The sequence below is a fragment of the Capricornis sumatraensis genome, chromosome 18 (genome assembly GCF_032405125.1).
Source record: "Capricornis sumatraensis isolate serow.1 chromosome 18, serow.2, whole genome shotgun sequence".
NCBI lineage: Eukaryota > Metazoa > Chordata > Mammalia > Artiodactyla > Bovidae > Capricornis > Capricornis sumatraensis.
In genome coordinates this window covers 38,682,648-38,705,167 of record NC_091086.1, presented here as the reverse complement: position 1 = coordinate 38,705,167, position 22,520 = coordinate 38,682,648, and the positions used below count along the sequence as shown (strand labels likewise).

The 22,520-nt window shown below is 43.2% G+C and overlaps 1 protein-coding gene across 3 annotated transcripts in view; it reads left to right on the top strand.

Moving 5' to 3' along the window:
* GHR (growth hormone receptor) overlaps positions 1 to 22,520 on the top strand; it is a 293,486-nt gene that overhangs the window by 199,468 nt on the left and 71,498 nt on the right. For all 3 annotated transcript variants that reach the window (XM_068990483.1, XM_068990482.1, XM_068990484.1), the window contains one exon: positions 10,404 to 10,469. In XM_068990483.1, coding sequence (XP_068846584.1) covers positions 10,404 to 10,469 — 66 coding nt within the window. The remainder of the gene's footprint in view (positions 1 to 10,403; positions 10,470 to 22,520) is intronic.

Below are 22,520 nucleotides of genomic sequence, written 5' to 3'. Positions count from 1 at the left end.
TGAATTGAAGCCATACACCAGAAAGCCTCAGGACCCTTTGACAACACTTGCCAATTCCCAGCTATTACAGTGAAGGACTCAGGTGGGAAGGACACAGCATAATGGGACAGAGGAGATAGCGGTAGCAGCTCCAGCTCACTGGTGTCCTTTTCATGACACTGACATGGTGACGTGGTGAGCGGCCCACACGTCCTCACGTTGGCCTGCAAGATGGTGCACTGTCTGGCCCCTGGCGCTCCATTACCTCCAATCCTTCTTCGCTCCTCTTCCTGTGTTCCTCGTCTCCACTCGCTCCGCCCACACTGGCCTCCTTTCTGTCCCGCAGCCCCATCTTAGGGCCTGTGCTCTTTCATGCTGCGCTCAGGTCTCCTAATCGCCCCTCTCCCACGTCCCACTGCCCCCCCTGGATCTGCATCGTCTGTTGGCTCATCTGCTTCCTGCCTTCCTCCCGCACGGTGCACTGTGAGGGCAGACCTCCCACTGCAGTCCTCACCGTCATATCCCCGGCGTCCAGGACTGCTGCTGCTGCTGCTGCTAAGTCGCTTCAGTCATGTCCGACTCTGTGTGACCCCATAGACAGCAGCCCACCAGGCTCCCCCATCCCTGGGATTCTCCAGGCAAGAACATTGGAGTGGGTTGCCATTTCCTTCTCCAATGCATGAAAGTGAAAAGTGAAAGTGAAGTCACTCAGTCGTGTCTGACTCTTGGCGATCCCAAGGACTGCAGCCTACCAGGCTCCTCCGTCCATGGGATTTTCCAGGCAAGAGTACTGGAGTGGGGTGCCATCGCCTTCTCCGAGCATCCAGGACAGCACCTGGTATATTGTATAAGTGTTCACACACTGCAATTCTGACCTCTCAATACCTCTCAGATACCTGTTTCTCAAAGGAATAGGCTTTTGTTCAAGAAATTCCATGGAAACTGATGAGTAGAGCTTGGGAACGAGAGGCAGAGTGGCAGGAGTTCAGATCAACCTATTTATAAAAGGTGCCTTTGGTCCTTCCCTGGTGGCTTAGATGGTAAAAAGAATCCATCTGCAACACGGGAAATCTGAGTTTGATCCCTGGGTTGGGAAGATCCCCTGGAGAAGGGCATGGCAACCCATTCCAGTATTCTTACCTGGAGAATCCTCATGGACAGAGACTGGTGGGCTACAGTCCATGGGGTCGCAAAGAGTCAGGCATGACTGAGTGACTCATTTCACTTGCTCAGCAAAGGAAAAACATGCCTTAAAACCTCTGGCAAAGTATATGCTTGCCTAGGACACCTTTACCATTTCACACTTCTGAAATTCTGCTGTTGCTAAGTCGCTTCATTCGTGTCCGACTCTGTGCGACCCCAGAGACAGCAGCCCACCAGGCTCCCCCGTCCCTGGGATTCTCCAGGCAGGAACACTGGAGTGGGTTGCCATTTCCTTCTCCAATGCATGAAAGTGAAAAGTGAAACTGAAGTCGCTCAGTTGTGTCTGACTCCTAGTGACCCCATGGACTGCAGCCTACCAGGCTCCTCTGTCCATGGGATTTGCCAGGCAAGAGTACTGGAGTGGGGTGCCATTGCCTTCTCCATCTGAAATGCTGACCAGTCTCCAAAAGGAGATCCATGAATCTGCCAAACCAGCTGATGCCCAGGACTTAAGAATCAGCAAAACCAGCCTTCGCCTAGTAAATGGTATCAAAAGACTGGCTGGCTGCTGTAGCCAAAACCAAGCAAATGCATCTATCCAGGCAACAGGAAGGCAGGTGAGGGAACTACACAATCCTATGTCCATTTATTCTTCGAACCTCCCTGAACTCTGTTAAGTGGTTTGATACCATGAAGATAAGTTGAAATACATGGAGTTTGCCTCACGTTTAAGCACCCAAGGTCCTGGGTGGACATTTATCATAAGATCTAACGGTATGCTTTAGAATCTTCCAAACTGAGACTCCAGAGACCACAAAATGTCTGCTAAATTCAAAATAATAATATAGGTAAAGTCATGGTGTCTCGTAACATTTCTTGAAAGACCTCCCAGTGAGATATTCAGTAATTTCACAAATAAACGTTGAGCACTCACTGTACTGAAGGGGCTGTGTTAATGGTTTGGTGGATCAGAAGGAGGAGACAGGGTCCTTGCTATCAAACATCCAGTGCATCATTCATTGGGCAAGTCAGATACCTAAGATACCAGACAAAGAATAAGAATTGCCACAGTCCAGCTATTTGTGAGAGCACTAAGAATGGAGAGATGGATCCCATCTGGGAGAAAATACAAAATGCATCGTAGAGAAGACACACTCATCTTGAAAGGAATTCCCACAGACTGTGGCAAAAAACCTTGATTTTGAAGTATTCACTGATTTTTGTGGTGTAAATATTACCACCGCAGCTGATTTCAAGTCAGTGACGTGATATCACTGAATACAGAGTTGAGAAGAGGTCCCAGCTCTGGTGCATCATCTGTGAGTCACCATCTGAGCTTTAGACTTTATTAAATCGTTCGATTCTGTTGCTCTAATAAGTGGATTCACAGGTATTAAAAACATCTAAAACAACATTATAAGGGAAGAGACCCCTCTGCCCTCTTCCCTGCACCTCAGTCTAACCTTTTAATACTCTGGCTGTTCTTCCAGTCCCAGTCCTATGCCCGTGCCTGGCCACCTAGGACTGATAATGGTCTGGTGCCAACCTGGATTCTGTGTGCTTCCCGTTAGCAGGGCTGTGATTCCCCTGACACCTTGCTGTCACAGGGCACAGAGGGCTGGCTTTCCACCCATCGCCTGGTGTTGACACACTTGCTGTTCTCATAATGAGAAGAAGCCTTAGGGGCAGCGAGCTGGGCAGGGTGTTTCACTGTTCTCTCAACAGTTAAAAGGAAAAGCTGGAGGAATTGCTGGGAAGCATGGCCAAAGGAAGATGCAAGCCAGCTGAGCTCAGCATGCGTATTAACCTCCTTTAAAAAAAAAAAAGGGCACCCTCCCCAGTGTGTTCTCCTTAAGTCACTGCACCCCTAACTGGCCTTATCACCCTAAGAGCTACATTTGAAAAGTTGGGCCCAAGTTTCTGTCTTTAATTGCAGGCAGATGTCCTCGCTACGTGCGTAAACTTGTGTCAGGATTTTTTTTAATTTAGCACGGAGAGCACTGCCAAACAGGAAAGGAACATGTGAAGCTTCAAGCTGTTAGGAAACTTCCCCATTTGTCCACTAGGATCTCTCAGTGCACGTTCATTCTTCTAAGCTCGAGGCCCAACTACTCCCTAAAAACATTTACAGCAAAAAATGACTGCTACAGACTTATTTCAGCATGTGCTTCTTTTCATGACACTAGTTTCTCCTCCAAAATTGCTGTAGATTGTTTGTGACACAGGTTTTTTTGTTTGGAGTTTTGTTTTTTGGGTTTTTTTCTAGCATTAAAAGGTGTTTGGAACCACCAGCATCATCTCACACCTCCTTTTCTTGTTTGTTTAAATTATCTTATGTAATGTGCTCTGAGATTTACTGTTCAAGTGTAGAAGAACCACATTCCATCATGGAGATCTGAGGAGGTGATGCTGTCTGTTTGTAAGGTTCACAGATTTTCTGTTCAGATTACGCAGGCTTCTTTAGAGCTGCCAAGAGTCATAATCTGTAGGAGATAATATGCCTTCAGGAGAAACTATGGATGGGAATTCAAGTTAGCCAGGGAGCCCCAGAAGAAATGAAATTCCAGCTTAGAGCTGTCATAGCGCTCGGGTCCAGGCCTTGGGGTGCCAAGGGGTGGCCATGACTGATACAACAGCTACAGCCCCAGGAGCTGCTGTGTACACGTCACTGGACAACACACCAAAAGGAAGAGGCCTGGCTGCCAGGCTGTTGCGTGCCTTACCTGCTTCCTCATGCAGTGACCCCTGAAGGATATTTCCTCCCAGAGCCTCAGCACCTTGGTTCCATCAGTTTAACTTTCCAGAACATTTGGAGCATTCAGATAAATCAGGTTGCACTCTAGTAAGCCATAAACCCCAGCTGTGGACACTTAGTGGGGGAGCCTGGAAGGGGAGCCCCACAGAGGACAGAGTGACTGACCAGAGCAAGAAAGTACTGGCCAGTGAACAGTTTCTCCAAATGTGTCATGTCATAGGAATCACCTGGCTGCGGGGTGGGACATGCAAGGTAAACGTATATATTCTCAGGGCCTTGCAAGCCTACAGATTGACCTGGGCCCTAGAGACCCAGATTCTATAGATCTGGTACAGAGCCTTGGAATCCACATGTTTAACAAATGCCACAGTTAAGTCAACTATACTTCAGTGAATGAATGCGAACGCCACAGTATATCTTGATGGTCAGACAGGAAACAGTAGACTGGGATGGAGTCAGAACCTGGGTCCAGCTCCAAATTTGGCTTCTGCCATGTAATTGCTAGACGGCCTTAGACAAGTTACTTCTTTGAACCTCAGATCCCTCATGCATTGTTATTGTTGTTTAGTCACTGAGTTGTGTCCAGCTGTTTGCAACACATGGACTATAAGCCTGCCAGTCTCCTCTGTTTATGAAATTCCGCTGGTGAGAATACTGGAGTGAGTTGCCATGCCCTTCTCCCGAGGATCTTCCCAATCCCGGGATCGAACCCGGGTCTCCTGCATTGCAGGCAGATTCTTGACCATCTTGAGCCACCAGGGAAGCCCCTCCCTCATGCATACAATGTAACAAATTGTATCCAATTCAGGGGTTGTTGTGAAGGTAAAAATGGAAAAAATTCAAAAAATGTCTTGAAGCATGGTGCTGGCTACATTTTAAGGGCATAGTAAACATGAGAGGTAAACACCATGAACTTCCAGATGTTCAGGCTGGTTTTAGAAGAGGCAAAGAAACCAGAGATCAAATTGCCAACATCCGCTGGATCATCGAAAAAGCAAGAGAGTTCCAAAAAACCATCTATTTCTGCCTTATTGACTATGCCAAAGCCTTTGACTGTGTGGATCACAATAAACTGTGGAAAATTCTGAAAGAGATGGGAATACCAGACCACCTGACCTGCCTCTTGAGAAACCTGTATGCAGGTCAGGAAGCAACAGTTAGAACTGGACATGGAACAACAGACTGGTTCCAAATACGAAAAGGACAACGTCAAGGTTGCATATTGTCACCCTGCTTATTTAACTTATATGCAGAGTACATCATGAGAAACGCTGGGCTGGAAGAAGCACAAGCTGGAATAAAGATTGCTGGGAGAAATATCAATAACCTCAGATATGCAGATAACACCCTTATGGAAGAAAGTGAAAAACTAAAGAGCCTCTTGATGAAAGTGAAAGAGGAGAGTGAAAAAGTTGGCTTAAAGCTCAACATTCAGCAAACTAAAATCATGGCATCCAGTCCCATCACTTCATGTCACATAGATGGGGAAACAGTGGAAACGGTGGCTGACTTTATTTTGGGGAGCTCCGAAATCATTGCAGATGGTGATTGCAGCCATGAAATTAAAAGACGCTTACTCCTTGGAAGGAAAGTTATGACCAACCTAGACAGCATATTAAAAAGCAGAGACAATACTTTGCCATCAAAGGTCCGTCTAGTCAAGGCTATGGTTTTTCCAGTGGTCATGTATGGATGTGAGAGTTGGACTGTGAAGAAGGCTGAGCGCCGAAGAATTGATGCTTTTGAACTGTGGTGTTGGAGAAGACTCTTGTGAGTCCCTTGGACTGCAAGGAGATCCAACCAGTCCATTCTAAAGGAGATCAGTCCTGGGTGTTCTTTGGAAGGAATGATGCTAACGCTGAAGCTCCAGTACTTTGGCCACCTCATGTGAAGAGTTGCCTCACTGGAAAAGACTCTGATGCTGGGAGGGATTGGGGCAGGAGGAGAAGGGGACGACAGAGGATGAGATGGCTGGATGGCATCACCGACTCAATGGACGTGAGTCTGAGTGAACTCTGGGAGTTGGTGATGGACAGGGAGGCCTGGCATGCTGTGATTCATGGGGTCGCAAAGAGTCGGACACGACTGAGTGACTAAACTGAACTGAACTGAAACACCTCACACACATTTTTTTGACTTTGCCATCAGCTGGCCCCTTCAGAGTCAGCAGGATGGCCTGGGACATGATATCAGTGTGACCAGACAGGGAGCTGTAACTCAAGCCTTACTGCAAGGAGACCACACATCTGGAGGAGATAAGGACTTTAAACTGAATACTCTCCAGTGATGGTGATCATAGAGAAAAAAAGGACAGAAAGGCAGAAGTGGGTCTGGAAAGAGCTTTAGAGGTTGAAATCTGAGCAGGGGAAATGTCTGAAATATGCTCAAGGATAACTAGACTTCCAAAAGGCAGGAAAAATGGTCAAGCAAACTTGAGATTTATAAGGAGAGATAGAGTTTGCTGAAAATAAACTGCTTTTGTTTGATCCCCTTTTAGTCCAAACGCCAAAGTTTCAAGCATTTATAATTCATCTACCTCCTTTGTTTAGCAAGCTGTATTTTTCTACTAGGTGCCATGCCCTTCACTCCTAACAGAGGTTACAAAGATAAAGGCAATACCTATCTCAAGAAACTTACTGTGTGTCATAGGGCACAGGAAAAGAAGCAGTTACTGCGAAGGGTGTAAGAGTTGTTTCTAGGACTGCTGGGTGGAAGGACAACTTACTGCCCAAGGGAGACTTCAGTGGAAGTCTTTTTTTCCAGTTTTATTGAGATAAAATTAACATAAAATATTGTGCAAGTTTGTGTGCAACATGATGGTTTGATATCTGTGTATACCACAAAATGAGTATTGCAATCAGAAAGTCTTGAAATGCAGATTTCATGACAGTTACATCAGCACTGTCTTTATAGTAATCATAAGCTAATAATGATGATAGCTGACATCAACCAGTGCTTGTTTTATGGCAGATGCCATATGAGGCACTCTGTGTTCTCCTGCCATGGTGTAAAATGGTTGCCATATGCTGTATCTTGGTTTACCTACTTGTGTTTGCACTATTCATGGCTGATTCCAAATGCCACTGCTGCACAACAGGTAAAGTACAGTCCTCAGCAGAACGTTAATTCTCCCATACTGACTTTCCTACTTTCCCCAACTTACAAGAACTGGAAATGACTGCATTGAGTCCCAGGTAGATTCCCATTCTCAGTGCCACTGATCTCACTTCTCCAGGGTCCCACTGCCTGTGTCCAGCCTGCACAGGAGGACATAAATAAATAGAGCAGATCCTGGTGCACTTAGGACTGAATCATGTCTTCATATGTGCAAAGCCTTAAGCTCACAAAGTCTACTTGTGATTGTCACATTCTCTTACAACAAAGAATTGCACTGAGTTCTTTGTTGTAAAAGACGAGCCCTTACTTTCAGGGTGTGTGCGTGCCTGCATGTTAAGTCGCTTCAGTTATGTCCGACTCTGTGCAACCCTGTGGACTGTAGCCTGCTGGGCTCCTCTGTCCGTGGGCTTTCCCAGGTAAGAATACTGGAGTGGGTTGCCATGCTCTCCTCTACTTTCAGGGTAATGGTAGCAATAATAACAGTGACAATAATAAAAATAATATCTAACTCTAAGCACTTACTATATTGCATATTTAATATATTTTATTGTATTGAATACATTGACTTAAACCTCACTGTGTAGATACCGCAACTGGCCCCATTTTACAGACAGAGAAACTGAGATCCAGTTGTGTGCCATGGTTGGGAAGTTGAGCACAGCGTTGGACATAAGTAGGAAAGTATAGATTGCAGTTTGTTCTTAAGCAGGTTCACCATGAGAAGCTCTACCTCAAGGCCCTGCAAAGGAGTAGTTCTCCAGTGTTTGCAGGATCACAATTAAGTTCTTTGGAAAGACCATCCTAACATGACCTCTCCCCACTCAACACATCCCCGGTCAGCTGTGCTCTACCCACTCCCAACAGATTGTGACTTACACGCCCCGGCCATGTCTTAGCCCTCTCTTTATTCAGTGCTTCCCTTGGCACCAACTGCCTTATCCTTTCCTTCTCATTTGCTTAGTTATCCCAAACTCAGCACCATCCGAGGGGTCACCTTCCCCAGGAAGTGTCCTGACTTGTTAAAGGACACTGCATTGTTCCTCCAATGCAGACCACTCCTTCCTTAATATATCCCTGCCCCAAAACTGTGGGCTCACCGAGGCCAAGGGCTAATTCATTTTATAATGCCAGGATTTAAAAGCCCCCTATAGGATATACCAGAGCAGTGCTTCTCTCATTATTGCCACCCCTCACTTGTTTTCCTCTATTACTCAGCACTTCTAGACAGCGAGGACAGCTGGGACACTAAAATTGACCACCGAGGGTGATACCTCCGTTGACTAAGGTGTCACAGTTTTGTTCATGGTTCTCGACTTTGTAATCAGCGCCCTCTCGGTGCTGGCGTAAATCTGTGGTTCTTCCCCAAGGATGCCATTTGTTGCTTTTATGCCTTGATTCACCATATTCTGTGGAGGCTGTTAGCTGAGTAAGACTTTCTGATTCATGAAAATGTTACCAAAGACACCATAAAGAGGAAGGCACCAGACCTCTGTCTGCAAGGAAAGCAAAAGATTCGAGGGTGGCCAGCGCTGCCCAAGCATTTCCGGGCCTGAGGTTTGGCTCTGTGGGCTCCCCTGGGGCCTCATAACTGACCCCCCCCCCCCCGCCCCCACTGTCTGTATCAGTCATCGTTCTGGAAATTCATCAACTTTCCTGCTGGTCTGAGCCTGGAAACTGGTGTCTTTTCACTCGGTGTCAAGCTGAAAATGGAGAAAAACTCACTGGATAATTTTGACCAAATAACACAGATGATTGTGTGTTGTCGTCCCTGATTGACTTAATTTTCCTCTTTTTTTGGACCCTTTTTTAACATTCTCGAGGCATACATAGTTGTCAGTGAAAGAGGTCATTCACAGTTAAAAGTTATATAAACTTGCCCAACTTTGACCAAAAATAATGCTCTAGTGCCCAGTTTAGGGCAAGGGGTAATAAAGTGTTCTCTGACTTGTAGCAAGGAATTAAAGGTGGGGGCTGGGGTCTAGATAATGATAGTAACAAAGACTAAGAGTCTCAAGGCAGTGAGTAGACTTGAGGGCGTTTTTATAAAATGCAATTTTCCTTGCTGGTCACGTTAAAACCCATGTGTAGTACATTATCTACTCTAGGGAAACGTGTATTCTATTTGCTTTCTGTCATAATTCTTTATTGCATTTGAAAGTAAATGAACTTCTGCAGATAAAGTTAATATTAAAATTTAGAGAGAGAATGAAAAGAAATCCTTTTGGAGCTGAAAGTCATAGAGAATTTACAATATTATTCGCCAGAGGCCCCCAAACCTAACTTCACTTGGAAAAATACTCTCCCTGATATGCCCAGGCTGCAAAAACTTTTAAGGGTTAGAATTCTGCAGCGTTTGATGAGAGGATCTTAATTTCCTCTGTTAGGTTCTATATTCTGAGCTCCAGACCTGACAGCTGCTTCCTACTGGTTGGCCAGGTGGGAGGAGTTAGTGAAAAAACACATTGAAAAGTGGATCAGGACAGATGGACAGGATTCACCCGTTCTGAAATTCAGGGAGATGGATGTGGGCCAGTTCACTGTCCCTGCATCTTCATTTTCTTCCTCTTGCTTTCTTCATATCAGAGAATGTTTTCTTAGCACTGTTACTGTGGGTTTCTCTTGAGCACCAGAAGCATTAGCAGTTTTGCTGCTCTGAGGCAGTGCTGTGTGTTTGTTGTGGCCCTGGGTCACACTGCCTCTCCAGCAACCCAGGGATCACCTGATGGGATGAGAAGAATCTTACAGATGCTCCCTTCTCCACCAAAACCAGACAGCAGTTACAGTATGTTTGCAGTTGAGGTGTTTGCAGTTCAACCCAGTTCAACAGTTCAGTGATAGCTACGTTGATCATGTTCCATTTTGCTTGTTTTTAATGTAACCTAATACTAGTATCAGTACCATTAGAACTCCTTTATAATAGATGACTCATTGCCCATCTCGCATCCTAAAGTTCTGTCTCTCCCTCTTGTCCAGTTTTTCACTTGCCCTCATTCCTTCCCTACTGCCGGGGTTGCTCACATGTTTGTTTCTAAGAATAAACGTGTTTGACTGAACTGTTTTTAATACTGCTTTTAAAAAGAATTTATGTTCCTCCTTGTTTTCACAAGCAAGACTTAAGTTTGGACCCAAATGATGTAGGAAGGCAATTTTTCATCCTTCCTGACTGTGTCCAGGCGTGAGACCAGAGGCAACTTAACAAAAGGTTTCCATTTGCTCTGAATATTTAGGAGTTCCTTTTAGAGGATAGGTGCAATTTTAGTTTTGAAAAGACAGAAGAAAGGAGAGAATTTTTGTGAGGTTGGGCCAGGTCACATGTTGACATTTGAAAATGGGAATGTAACAAGGTCACATCGGACCATTTTTTACAGGGGTAACTAATGGGGTTTTTTTTTTCCTCTTTCTCTTTCAGCCACACCAGCTTTTTTTGTCGGAGCATCTCAGAGTCTGAAGATACTATATCCAGGCCTAGAGACAAGTAAGAATTTCAGTCCTTTTTCCACCTTTGGCAATACTGTCCAGATTTTACTACAGTTCAAGCTACCGCCCTTACTCTGTTTTATTTAGGATATGGTAACTGGATAAATTAATGACTGAAACTGCAGGGGCAAACTAAAAAAAAAATTTTTTTTCAGAATTTCTTTGTCAACTTCTCCACAAGGCTGCTTCTTTTCTGCTTTTCTTTGAACTGAGTGAAAGATTCTTTAAATTCTGTAATGCTTTACAATTTTCAGAAGTTTCACACACATGATACCATATAATCATATAATAACCCTTCCCCCCTACCCCAAGCCCCTTCTCCCTACTGGTAACCACTAGTTTGTTCTCCATATCAGTGAGTCTGCTTCTTTTTCTTTTTTTCATTAGTGTGTTAAGTTTTTTAGATTGCACATATCAGTGACATCATACAGTACTCATCTTTCTGTGTCTGACTTCTTTTACTTAGCATAATGCCCTCCAGGGCCATCCATACTGCTGCAGATGGCAAAATTTCATTTTTTATAGCTGAGTAGTATTCCACTGCATGTATATACCACATCTTTATCCATTCATCTGTTGATGCAACTTACATTGCTTCCATATCTCAGCAACTGTAAACAGTGCTGCTATGAGCATTGGGATAAATGTATCTTTTTGAATTAGTGTTTTTGTTTTGGGGAGATACAAGCTCAGGAGTGGAATTGCTAGGTCATTTTTAGTGTTTTTAGAAACCCCCATATTGTTTTCCATGGTGGCTACTCCAGTTTACATTCCCACCGACAGTGTATAAGGCTTCCCCTTTTTCCACATCTTTGCTAACATTTGTTATTTGTATTCCTTTTGATGATAGCCATTCTGCCAGGTGTGAGATATCTCATTGTGGTTTTGATTTGTATTTCCTTGATGATTACCAATGTTGAGCATCTTTTCATGTGCCTGTTGGCCATCTTCATGTCCTCTTTGGAGAAGAAAAAAAAAGGCTGCTTCTTTATTTCTCTCACATGGTTAGTCTTATAGGTTATTGTTGTTTAGTTGCTAAATGATGTCCAACTCTTTGGACTGTAGCCCGCCAGGCTCCTCCGTGCATGGGATTTCCCTGGCAAGAATACTGGAATGGGTAGCCATTTCCTTCTCCAGAGGATCTTCCCCACCCAGGGATTGAACCTGTGTCCCCTGCATTAGCAGGCGAATTCTTTCCTGCTGAGCCACCTGGGAAGCCCAGCCTTAGAGGTTAAGTAAGACCAACTTAATGCAAAGAAAAGAAAGATGAAATAATTTATTATGAGCCAGCAAGTAGGTTACTGAGTTTAGGAATCTTTCTTTTTACAAGTCCTGTATCATATTGTCATTATTACTTTGAGGTATTTCTTTACCTAATGATCACATTAACAGACAGTAAAATTTTCCCTTTAACCAAATCACCTTGGACTCTGAAATTCTGCCTTCATTCACGCTGTCTCTTCTCCTTAACATGACTTGCACATTCCCCTCTTGTCCTGTGACAATCTTTTCTTTATCTTAAAGACTGAACTCAAACATCTGCTCTCTTGGGAACACCTCTCAAAATCCTTTAGCCCCAGAAACCTGTTCTGCCTCTATGCTTCCATGGAACTTTGCTCACTGCTCTGTGATAACATTTATACCTCACAACATCGTCATGTATATGTCTGTACCATGCACAGAACTCAAAAAGTTGTGTGGGCTTCAAGAATTAATTATGTTGCAGTCAATTAAGGCAAAGCTCATGTTTTCTGCTGCTTCTAAATCCCTCACATGCCCTAAAAAAAATCCTAATTACCTAGTAGGTGGTGGTGGTTTTGTTTAGTCACTAAGTCATGTCCGACTCTTTTGCGACCCTGTGGACGGGGACCCACCAGACTCTTCTGTCCATGGGATTTCCCAGGCAAGAATACTGGAGTGGGTTGCCATTTCCTTCTCCAGGGGATTCTCCCAACCGTGGGATCGAACTCCCGTCTCTGCACTGGCAGGCAGATGCTTTACCACTGAACCACCTGGGAAACCCCACATAGTAGGTACCTTTAATTAAATTCTATGGATGGATTTTCTCTTCTTCAATTGAAGTATATGCTCAAGTCCACATTACACAATAAAGAAAGGGAAGACAGTGTACCTGACTGTTTAAGCCATTGCTGTTTCATGGGTCATTCCAGCATCATGAAACCATAATTGGGATTTTATGACTAAATTGCAGGCTACATTTCTAATATGCAATGTAAACATCATTTTTCTTGGAGGTCACTCAAAGGGAGGGTTGGTGCTGTTCTTAACAAACGTCATCAATGTGTCAGTTGTGCCAGACCACAGACTCATTGCAACCCTCCTATTTTAGAAGCATCTGACATGTTAATCTGCTCCCTAATTAATGTGAGGGGCTGTAAAAGGGCTCGCTGTTAGTTATGCTTGCATTATCCCAGCCAGTATGTTCCAGAGCCTTCAGTCAGAAGATAATGTGACTTATTGCTACTTTCTGTAAGGAAATGAGAAGGAATGAGTTACGAATGTTTTACTAATTGGCGCATGCTCTATCCCACACTGAAACCCTCTCCCACACACAAATATAATACCCCCAAAGTGGTGGTAGAATTTCCCCAAGCCATTTTCTTTGCCATGTCATGGGGTCTGAGGAGCTCAAGCTTTGGGCTTTGTTGAAAGACAGCCTCTGAGTATGGCGGATATGTTGAAGAAATTGCTGCCACTTATTTTGCATATGTTGATTTTTTTTGTCCTTGTGATAAGCAAGAAGAATAGCTACTTACCTTCATCCGTGAAAGTGTTAATCAATCAGTCATGCCCAACTCTGATCACAGAGCTCAGCTCAGTACTCTGTGGAACCTAGATGGATAGGATGCCTGGTGGAGGAGGGGGGACTGGGTAGGAGGGAAGTCCAACAGGGAGGGGGATATATGTATTCATACAGCTGAGTCACTTCACTGTACAGCAGAAACTAACACAACATTGTAAATCAGTATTACTCCAGTTAAGAAAAAAAAAAAACTATTGTTCATGATCCGTCAGTTTACAGTTGTAATGTATACATTTTCTGTGTGCACTTTTCTGAATTCTTAGATTCAAAGCAAAACGCCATGGAAGAAAAATAAATAAACCTTCTCAGAGAGAATCCTAGACAGAACTATCCAAACATAAGTCAATGCCACCACCCTTCTGCAGGCCACCTCGACTTTATACTAAGGGGTCACAACAACCCCTTAGTAACTGTCTCCCTCCTTCCACCCTCTTCCCACCTCTCCTTCCTTTGCCAATAAAGATGTTCAGAATCCAACATATCCCTCTGCTCTAAATCGCCCTGTCTCTAGTACCCTCCCCACTACCTAAAATTTAAACTGCAAACCTATTCCAAGACACTCGAATCCACCGTCTATCACCTGACCTCAATTGTAAGTCTAGACGAGTCACTCCTCCCCAGGGTGCTTTCCCTCCTCTGGGATGTTGTTCATACCATCCCATCTTCCCAAACTGTCCTCCTCCTGCCTTATCCCACTTTCTGGAAATATAAATCCTGCCCATACTTTAAGGTTCAGCCGAAACACTTTAACCCTTGGCCTGGAGCAATCCCTCCTTCCTCCATGTGTGTCTTTGAAGGAGGTCATGTGATTCCTTACCACTCTGAAGTAATATGTTAAACACTGCTTTGGAGTATAGTTGTTTGCATATTTCTCTTATCTCCCTATCCGGATCATGAACACCCATGTCTTATTCAGGGTTGTATAGTTTGCAGTACCCCAAATGGTACCTTGAACACAGCAAGTAATAAATGATATTGCAAATAAAATAACTAAATGGAAGTATCCTTTATAGCTCCCTGACTACCTACCCTTTTGCACACTTAACAATTCCCACCAATCCCCCTACCCCCATCTTGTTATCATGGAACCTCTTGGCTTACAGGGGGGTGGGGGGCATTCATAGAGGATCAGATCTCGCCGCCTGTATTAACTGCACATTGACCACCTTCAGGGCTCTATTGCTGAAAGAATCATAGAAATCAAATGGTGTATACTCAGAGGACAGCTTCCTGACAGGCAAGAGATACAGTACAGCAACAGTAGATGGGAAAGGGCACTGATGAGGATCTGCAGAACCCAAGTGTGGGCCTTTTTGTCCTCTCACTTCCCAGTCACAACAGTCACCCTTTGTGTCCAGGTCTGGAACCACTACTCATGTTCCTGCCAAACACCTCAGTATCAGGAAACCCAAAGTCTGCTCTTGACGGAGTTTCCTAGAGTGAGCTGGTCATGTAGGTACACCCTAGCTATGTAGACAGCCTTAACTGTCAGGCCCCCAGTTCCAGTGAACTTAGGTGCAAATCATAAATCTAATTCTATTGCTAAGCAGCATCAACAAGCTGACATATCTTGCCCTGAAATAATTTGGGGACCCATGACTAAAGCACATCATCCATCTTTAGTTAACATGATCCATACATGGCATTGCCAAGCAATACTCTGGGGGAAAAGCATGTGGTCAAACCAGACCAGCTAAGATTAACCCACGCAATGCACCACCTAAAGAATCGTCCATTGCACTCATCTCTTTCTTTTCTTGCTCATCAACAGTGTCTGGCCCATCTTCTAAGCCCTCAGGGCTTTGTTCTCTGTGTGGGTACAGGACCTAATCCATGTGAATGGGTGTTTATGCAGTCATGGGCCCATACAAACATACCTTCCACAGAGTACAGGCTTGAGAAATATTTTCTGGAAACAAAGAACTATTTTTAAAAGTCCCATGAGAAGTTTTCAGCCCTCACACATGGGTAGCAGTGTAATTCACCAATGCAGAGATATAAATATGAGCAAAAACACACATACAGGCTAAGAAGGGGTTTGAAGGAGTTTACAGTTGAAAGAGATAGACATCTTTGTATACTTGAAAGAAGTAATGGCACAAACTTACTACAAAGAAAGCTGCTTTTAGTTGTGGGGGAAAGTGATGAGGATGGTTAGAATCTTTCAGAGAAAGACAGCGTTCCTGAAGTAGGCAGACTCCAGAGTCAGGCTGCTGTGGTCTCATGCATTTTGTTGTTTCAATAATTTCATCTCTCTCTTCATTGGTTTTTGGCACAGGATTTGATGGTTATATGGAACAAATACTTAAGACTTGTTAAGTATTAGAGAAATTATTAGCTGATTGCACATCTTTCTGAGGAAGATTTTGGATACATGTATAAGTGAATTATTTTGTTGTACACAAACTAACAACATTGTAAATCAGCTATACTCCAATATGAAATGAAAAACTTAATTTAAAAACTCATACATGAGATGATTTACTGTAATAACCATCATCTTGCTTGTTGGGGTCCTTACTGTACATTCATAGGTGGACTCCTGTCCTAGCCTCCTAATTTTTCTTCCCTACCTCCTATTTTTTTTCCTGTTCCCAGCCCCCTACCCTCTGCTTCCACATTCATTCTTCTTCCCTGCCTCTGATCCAGTGATTCTTCTGCCCCGTCATCTTCAGTAGCTCCCCACTGTTTCCTAAACTATTAATAAACTCATCTCTCCATCCTTTAAGAAGGCCCACAACATGGATCCTGTGTGTATTTCCAGCATCATCTCCCTTGTGTGCTGTGTACACCCATGTTTATGTCGGCAGAACTCCTGCTCATTATAGCCTTTCATAATGACTCCTTTGCCAGAAATTCTCTCTTCTTCCCTCCCAGATGGGAGCAAACCTTTATGGATTTTTGTCTTTAAGGCATATTTCGTATATTGCTTTATCCACAAAGCTTTTCCCAGTTCCCCCAAGAGAATGTGTGTGTCCATCTTGGAATCTTGGTAACCCTTTCTTTCCCTCTGAGAGAGGTAGTATGCAGCCCAATACTTCAAGAACTCAACTTCTGCAACTTTGATGTAGTCCACTTCTACAGCTTACTTCCTGCAAGATCTTACTTAAGTTTTGTGACCTCTTTGTACCTTGGTTCTGTTTTATTTTGCTTTTTCATCTCTAAAATGAACATGCTAATAGTATCTACCTCGTAAGGCTGTAATGAGGATTCTAAGTGTTGATATATTTAAAGTACTTAGAATAGTACCTGGCTCCATGGTCTTTACTCTCTTATGGCTCTTATTTATATTCCAACAAGACTTAGAATGAACTGTAGGAAGTTTCCCGCTCTCAATTCCATTTTGGATCTTAAATGTCATTAATGTCATTTGTTTCAACCTAATGGAGACTCTTATATGCTTTCTGTTCCCTCTGATAGACTATACTACCCCAAAGAATAAGGGCTTTATCTTTTACATCCTTATTATCTTACAGCACCTGGTAAGGACCTGGCAAATGCCAAATCTTTAATGAGTAGTCAGTGGATTTTGCATGGACACAAAACAAAAATTCAAAAAATAGAAGCCAGGTGTTCCCCCAGTATCTTAATTATTCTTTGGCTCCCACACAGTAGCTTTATATCCTCTGGCAGTCATTTATGAGAGGATAGAGATTAAAATATGCAGGAGGAGACATTTTTCCTGTCCATTACTATAAGTAATTACAGCCTTTCCCAAAAGCCTTCCATGGAACCTTATTGTCAGGTCATGGGACTAGTGTCATGGATCTAGTCTTAGGGGGGTGTCCCAGGACGTTCCTGTGTCATCACTGTACTATCCTACAGGCACTTCCAGTGCCGAAGTAATAGAAGCCTCCCTCCTGCCTGTGACCCACCACTGCCCCCTAAAAGCCAAATGACCCTCTTGGCTTTAATCATTCTTTTTCATCAGATATTTTCAAACTTAAGGGCTTATTAGTTGACAATACAGCTGAAATAAGCAAAGCTAACAATCCATGTAAAAGAAACACAGGATAAAAGAAGTGTGTCCTTGCACAGATCGTGGCTTAGAATGTGCAGCCTTTACTTATTGAGCTTTAGACACACATTAGAGAGTAGCGCAGGGCTGTGACATCAAAGCTGACGTTGAATTCTTGACAGCGTGCTGTTTACAGACAACTCAGTAGACGACACAGTAAGTTAACATAGATAATTAGGATCCCTTTTCAGGAAATGGTGTTTATGTTGGCTACTTCTTGCACCCAAACTAGTGGTAGCACTTTCTAACTCACAGACAGCACTGCTGCTGCTAAGTTGCTTCAGTTGTGTCCGACTCTGTGCGATCCCATAGACCACAGCCCACCAGGCTCCCCCGTCCCTGGGATTCTCCAGGCAAGAACACTGGAGTGGGTTGCCATTTCCTTCTCCAATGCATGAAAGTGAAAAGTGAAAGTCAAGTCGCTCAGTCGTATCCGACTCTTAGCGACCCCATGGACTGCAGCCTACCAGGCTCCTCCACCCATGGGATTTTCCAGGCAAGAGTACTGGAGTGGGGTGCCATTGCCTTCTCCTAGACAGCACTAAGGTTCTGATAACGCCAAGCATCCTGCAGAGACTATTTAGCCTCTATGCTTGCTTCTCTGAGGTCAGAGGAAGGCCAGTAGAATTATACACTTTATCCGAGAAGAAACGGAGAAAGAGACCAAACGGCTCTCCTGTTGTTGTTCAGCTACTCAGTTGTAGCCAACTCTTTGCGACCGCATGAACTGCAGCATACCAGGCTTCCCTGTCCTTCATCAACTCCTGGAGCTCACTCAAACACATGTCCATTGAGTCCGTGATGCCATCCAACCATCTCATCCTCTGTTGTCCCCTTCTCCTCCTGCCTTCAATAATTTCCCAGCATCAGGGTCTTAGCCAGTGAGTCAGCTCTTCGCATCAGGTGACCAAAGTATTGGAGTTTCAGCTTCAGCATTAGTCCTTCAAATGAATATTCAGGACTGATTTCCTTTAGGATTGACTGGTTTGATCTCCTTGCAGTCCAAGGGAATCTCAAGAGTCTTCTCCAACACCACAGTTCAAAAGTGTCAATTCTTTGGCACCCAGGTTTCTTTATGGTCCAACTCTCACATCAGTACATGACTACTGGAAAAACCATAGCTTTGACTCTACAGACCTGTGTTGGCAAAGTAATATCTCTGCTTTATAACACACTGTCTAGATTTGTCATAGCTTTTCTTCCAAGGAGCAAGAGCCTTTTAATTTCATGACTGCAGTCAGCATCTGCAGTGATTTTGGAGCCACCCAAAATAAAGTCTATCACTGCTTCCACTGTTTCCCCATTTATTTGTCATGAAGTGATGGGACTAGATGCCATGATCTTCATTTTTTGAATGCTGAGTTTTAAGCCATCTTTTTCACCCTCCTCTTTCACCTTCATCAAAAGGCTCTTTAGTTCCTCTTTGCTTTCTGCCATAAGGGTGGTATCATATGCGTATCTGAGGTTTTGATATTTCTCCAGGCAGTCTTGATTCCAGCTTGTGCTTCAGCCCAGCATTTCACATGATGTACTCTGCATGTAAGTTAAATAAGCAGGGAGACAGTATACAGCCTTGACGTACTCCTTTCCCAATTTGGAACCAGTCTGTTGTTCCATGTCCAGTTCCAACTGTTGCTTCTTGACCTGCAAACAGGTTTCATAGGAGGCAGGTCAAGTGGTCTGGTATTCCTATCTCTTGAAGAATTTCCCACAGTTTGTTGTGATCCACAAAGTCAAAGGTGTTAGCATAGTCAATGAAGCAGAAGAAGATGTTTTGCTGGAATTCTCTTGCTTTTTCTATGATCCAGCAGATGTTGGCAGTTTGATCTCTGGTTCCTCTGCCTTTTCTAAATCCAGCTTGAACATCTGGAAGTTCTCAGTTCACATATTGATGAAGCCTAGCTTGGATAATTTTGAGCATTACTTCACTGGCATATGAAATGAGTTCAATTGTGTGGTAATTTGAGCATTCTTTGGCATTGCCTTTCTTTTGGATTGAAATGAAAACTGACCTTTTCCAGTCCTGTGGCCACTGCTGAGTTTTTCAAATTTGCTGGCATATTGAGTGCAGCACTTCCACAGCATCATCTTTTAGGATTTGAAATAGCTCAGCTGGAATTCCATCACCTCCACTAGCATTGTTTGTAATGATTCTTCCTAAGGCCCACTTGAGTTCACACTCCAAGATGTCTTGCTCTAGGTGAGTGATCACACCATCGTGGTTATCTGGGTCATGAAGATCTTTTTTATATAGTTGTTCTGTATATTCTTGCCACCTCTTCTTAATATCTTCAGCTTCTGTTAGGTCCATACCATTTCTGTCCTTTTTTGTGCCCATCTTTGCATGAAAAGTCATGTCCAACTCTTGTGACTCCATGGACTATAACCCTCCAGGCTCCTCTGTCCATAGGATTTCCCAGGCAAGAATACTGGAATGTGTTGCCATTTCCTTCTCCAGGGGATCATCTCAACCCAGGGATCAAACCCAGGTCTCCTGCACTGCAGGCAGATTCTTTACCAGCTGACCTACCCCAAAAGCCCACAGTTCTCCTAAGTCTCTTTAACCGACCAACGAGAGATTAAAGAAAGTACCAGCAGTGTGATACTTTATATCTGCACCTAGATGAACAAAATAAAGTGTAGATAATGCATGTTATTGATCTGTGAAATAACAGTGTTCAGTTATCTTCAAGTAGAGACTTGATAGTGACTTTTTCCAGCCTGAAATATGCAGATAATGCCTGCTATTAGTTCCCAGTGATGGTGCTTCTTTATACACTGTCTGCCTTCACATGTGATTTTTGGGGAGTTAACGATTCTTTGTAAGATAAATAGTAGGTCTTAACTTCTTTATCCTCCTCAACTCCCAGCAATTTGCTGGGCCATAATCAGCAGTGAGTAGATGCTTCCCATTCAGTTTACGAGAGACCTGTTCTCTGTGCACCCGCTCAGGCCAGCGTTAACTGAATATCTGGAGTGGGGAGCGAGCCCACAGCTCAAGACCAGCCTCCTCAAGCACCTGCAGGTCCTTTCTGATTGTCAACATATGTCAAGGTTGTCTGTTTATGACGGATCCTGAAACAGTAAGAAAAGAATTGGAAGTCTGTGGATATAAGCTTCAGAAAGCCTGGATCATGGAAGTGAGTAATATTTTTTTTAAGCCTGAGAAGGGCGATTAAATGTCCCTCTAAAAATTCCAGGGGCCTGTGTGGCCTCTCTATACCCACTCCTAGCGTGGTATCTCTTCCAGAGCGTAATGCACACTTCTCAGGGGTGAAATCCAAGACAACCATTCTTTCACCCTGGATAACCCCAGTGGGTGGCAAACTCTTTCATGATCTGAAAGTTAAAGCATCCCAAAGTTGATTGTGACCTTGGAGTTCTAGCCTGCAGCCCTGCTGAATTGCTAAGTTCTACAGCTTCAAAACCCACTCTGGGATCACTGCTCTCAAGAAAGCTCTTGCTTCTGCACACAGAAGCCTCTCTAGGGTGAGGACCCCAGACTCTGTCATTCCTAAAAGGCCTTTGTCCACACCAGCTCCTACATGCAATGCACAGTTTTTCAGATAATGTGTACTTTTGCACTGAGAAAAAAAATCTTGAATTCATCATAGGTGTGCCCTGATTTTAATATAGATTCATCTGTACAATAAGAAAGCAGATTGAACATCACATTTATAAAAAAGATTTATGAAATTCAAAAACAGGTACATTGAACAGAAATTCAGATAATAGCATGCCTTGTGGCAAGCACATGTAATATGAGATAATATATATTTAAACGAAAAATAACTTGAGACAACTGATTGCATCGTATGTAAAATAGATAGCCAGTGGGAATTTGCTATATGATGCAGGGATTTCAAATCCAGTGCTCTGTGACAACCTAGTGGGATAGAATGGGGTGGCAGGTGGGAGGGAAGTTCAAGTGGGAGGGGATATATGTATCCTATGACTGATTCATTTGATGTATGGCAGAAACTAACACAATATTATACAGCAATTATCCTTCAATTAAAAATTTAAAAAATAAAATAGTCTATACAACTTTCAAAGGGATTTTAAATGTATATAATTTCTAGGAAATTTATTTGCAAGTAATTCACAATATATAATACAAACAAGCTAATTCTTTTTTTAAGGCCAACAAATATTTAAACCAGGGGTTGGCAAGCTGCAGTCATCAGACCAGATGCTTGTTTTGTAAAGTTTTATTGCAATACAACCAGACCTATTTGCTTCAGATCATCTATGGCTGCTTTGGGAATACCATGGCAGAGCTGAGCAACTAAAACATAGACAAGTCTGCAAGCCTAAAATATTTACTATCTGGCCCCTGAATAAAAAGTATGCCAACCCCTTTTATAAACAGAAAAAAGATTATTTCTGTAATAAGGTATTTTTAGTCATCATGTTTGAATTTGTTGTTGTTTTTTAGTCTCCTATAGAAAATTGTCTTCAGTTCGTAACATTAACGAGAATCCAGGATGCATTTTATGAATTTCCTTCACAGTCACCTCCTCTGAAAAATATTCTATTGTAAAGTAAGATTAACAGTATCTACCAAGCAGTGTGGACTTGTACATTTCTATCATTATTGGTATTCCACAAAATGAAAGCTGAGCTTCTGTAAATGCTTGGTGTGATGGATTGAATAGGCAATAGTTTGCAACTGAACTGTCTGAGATGTGACATCATTATCACATAACATTTTATCTTATGAAGAGTTAGTTAGTCAACAGCACACAGCTTCAGTCTGAGGGCAGGCTTGACTTTGTGGGTTTATGGATCCACTGAGCACTGAATCCACACTGAAGAATAAAGACAGGAGACTGTCCTGTTAGGAAACTGTGCATCATGAAAGACTCATAAGTCAGAAACCCCACCTCATTGTAGTAGATGTTACTGTTCAGATGAATGGCCTTTGTGTGTCCTCAACATGTTCTTAGGTAACATTCGTGTCTTTACTGCTACAGATTATCTTTTTGTTTTCGGGTGTTATGGAAAAGCAGCCTTTAACTCTTTTTTCCTCACTTAATATTCCATAATCAATAGTAGTAGCAGTCCAAATTTGGGTTCATAGGAGAGCAAACATTTCCAGGAGCAGCTCTGTGCTCCTGCCAAGCAGATCCCAGAGAAATGGCAAATGTATGCAATAAGAAATGATACATATTTAAACCAAAAATAACTGAACTAAAACTCTTCTT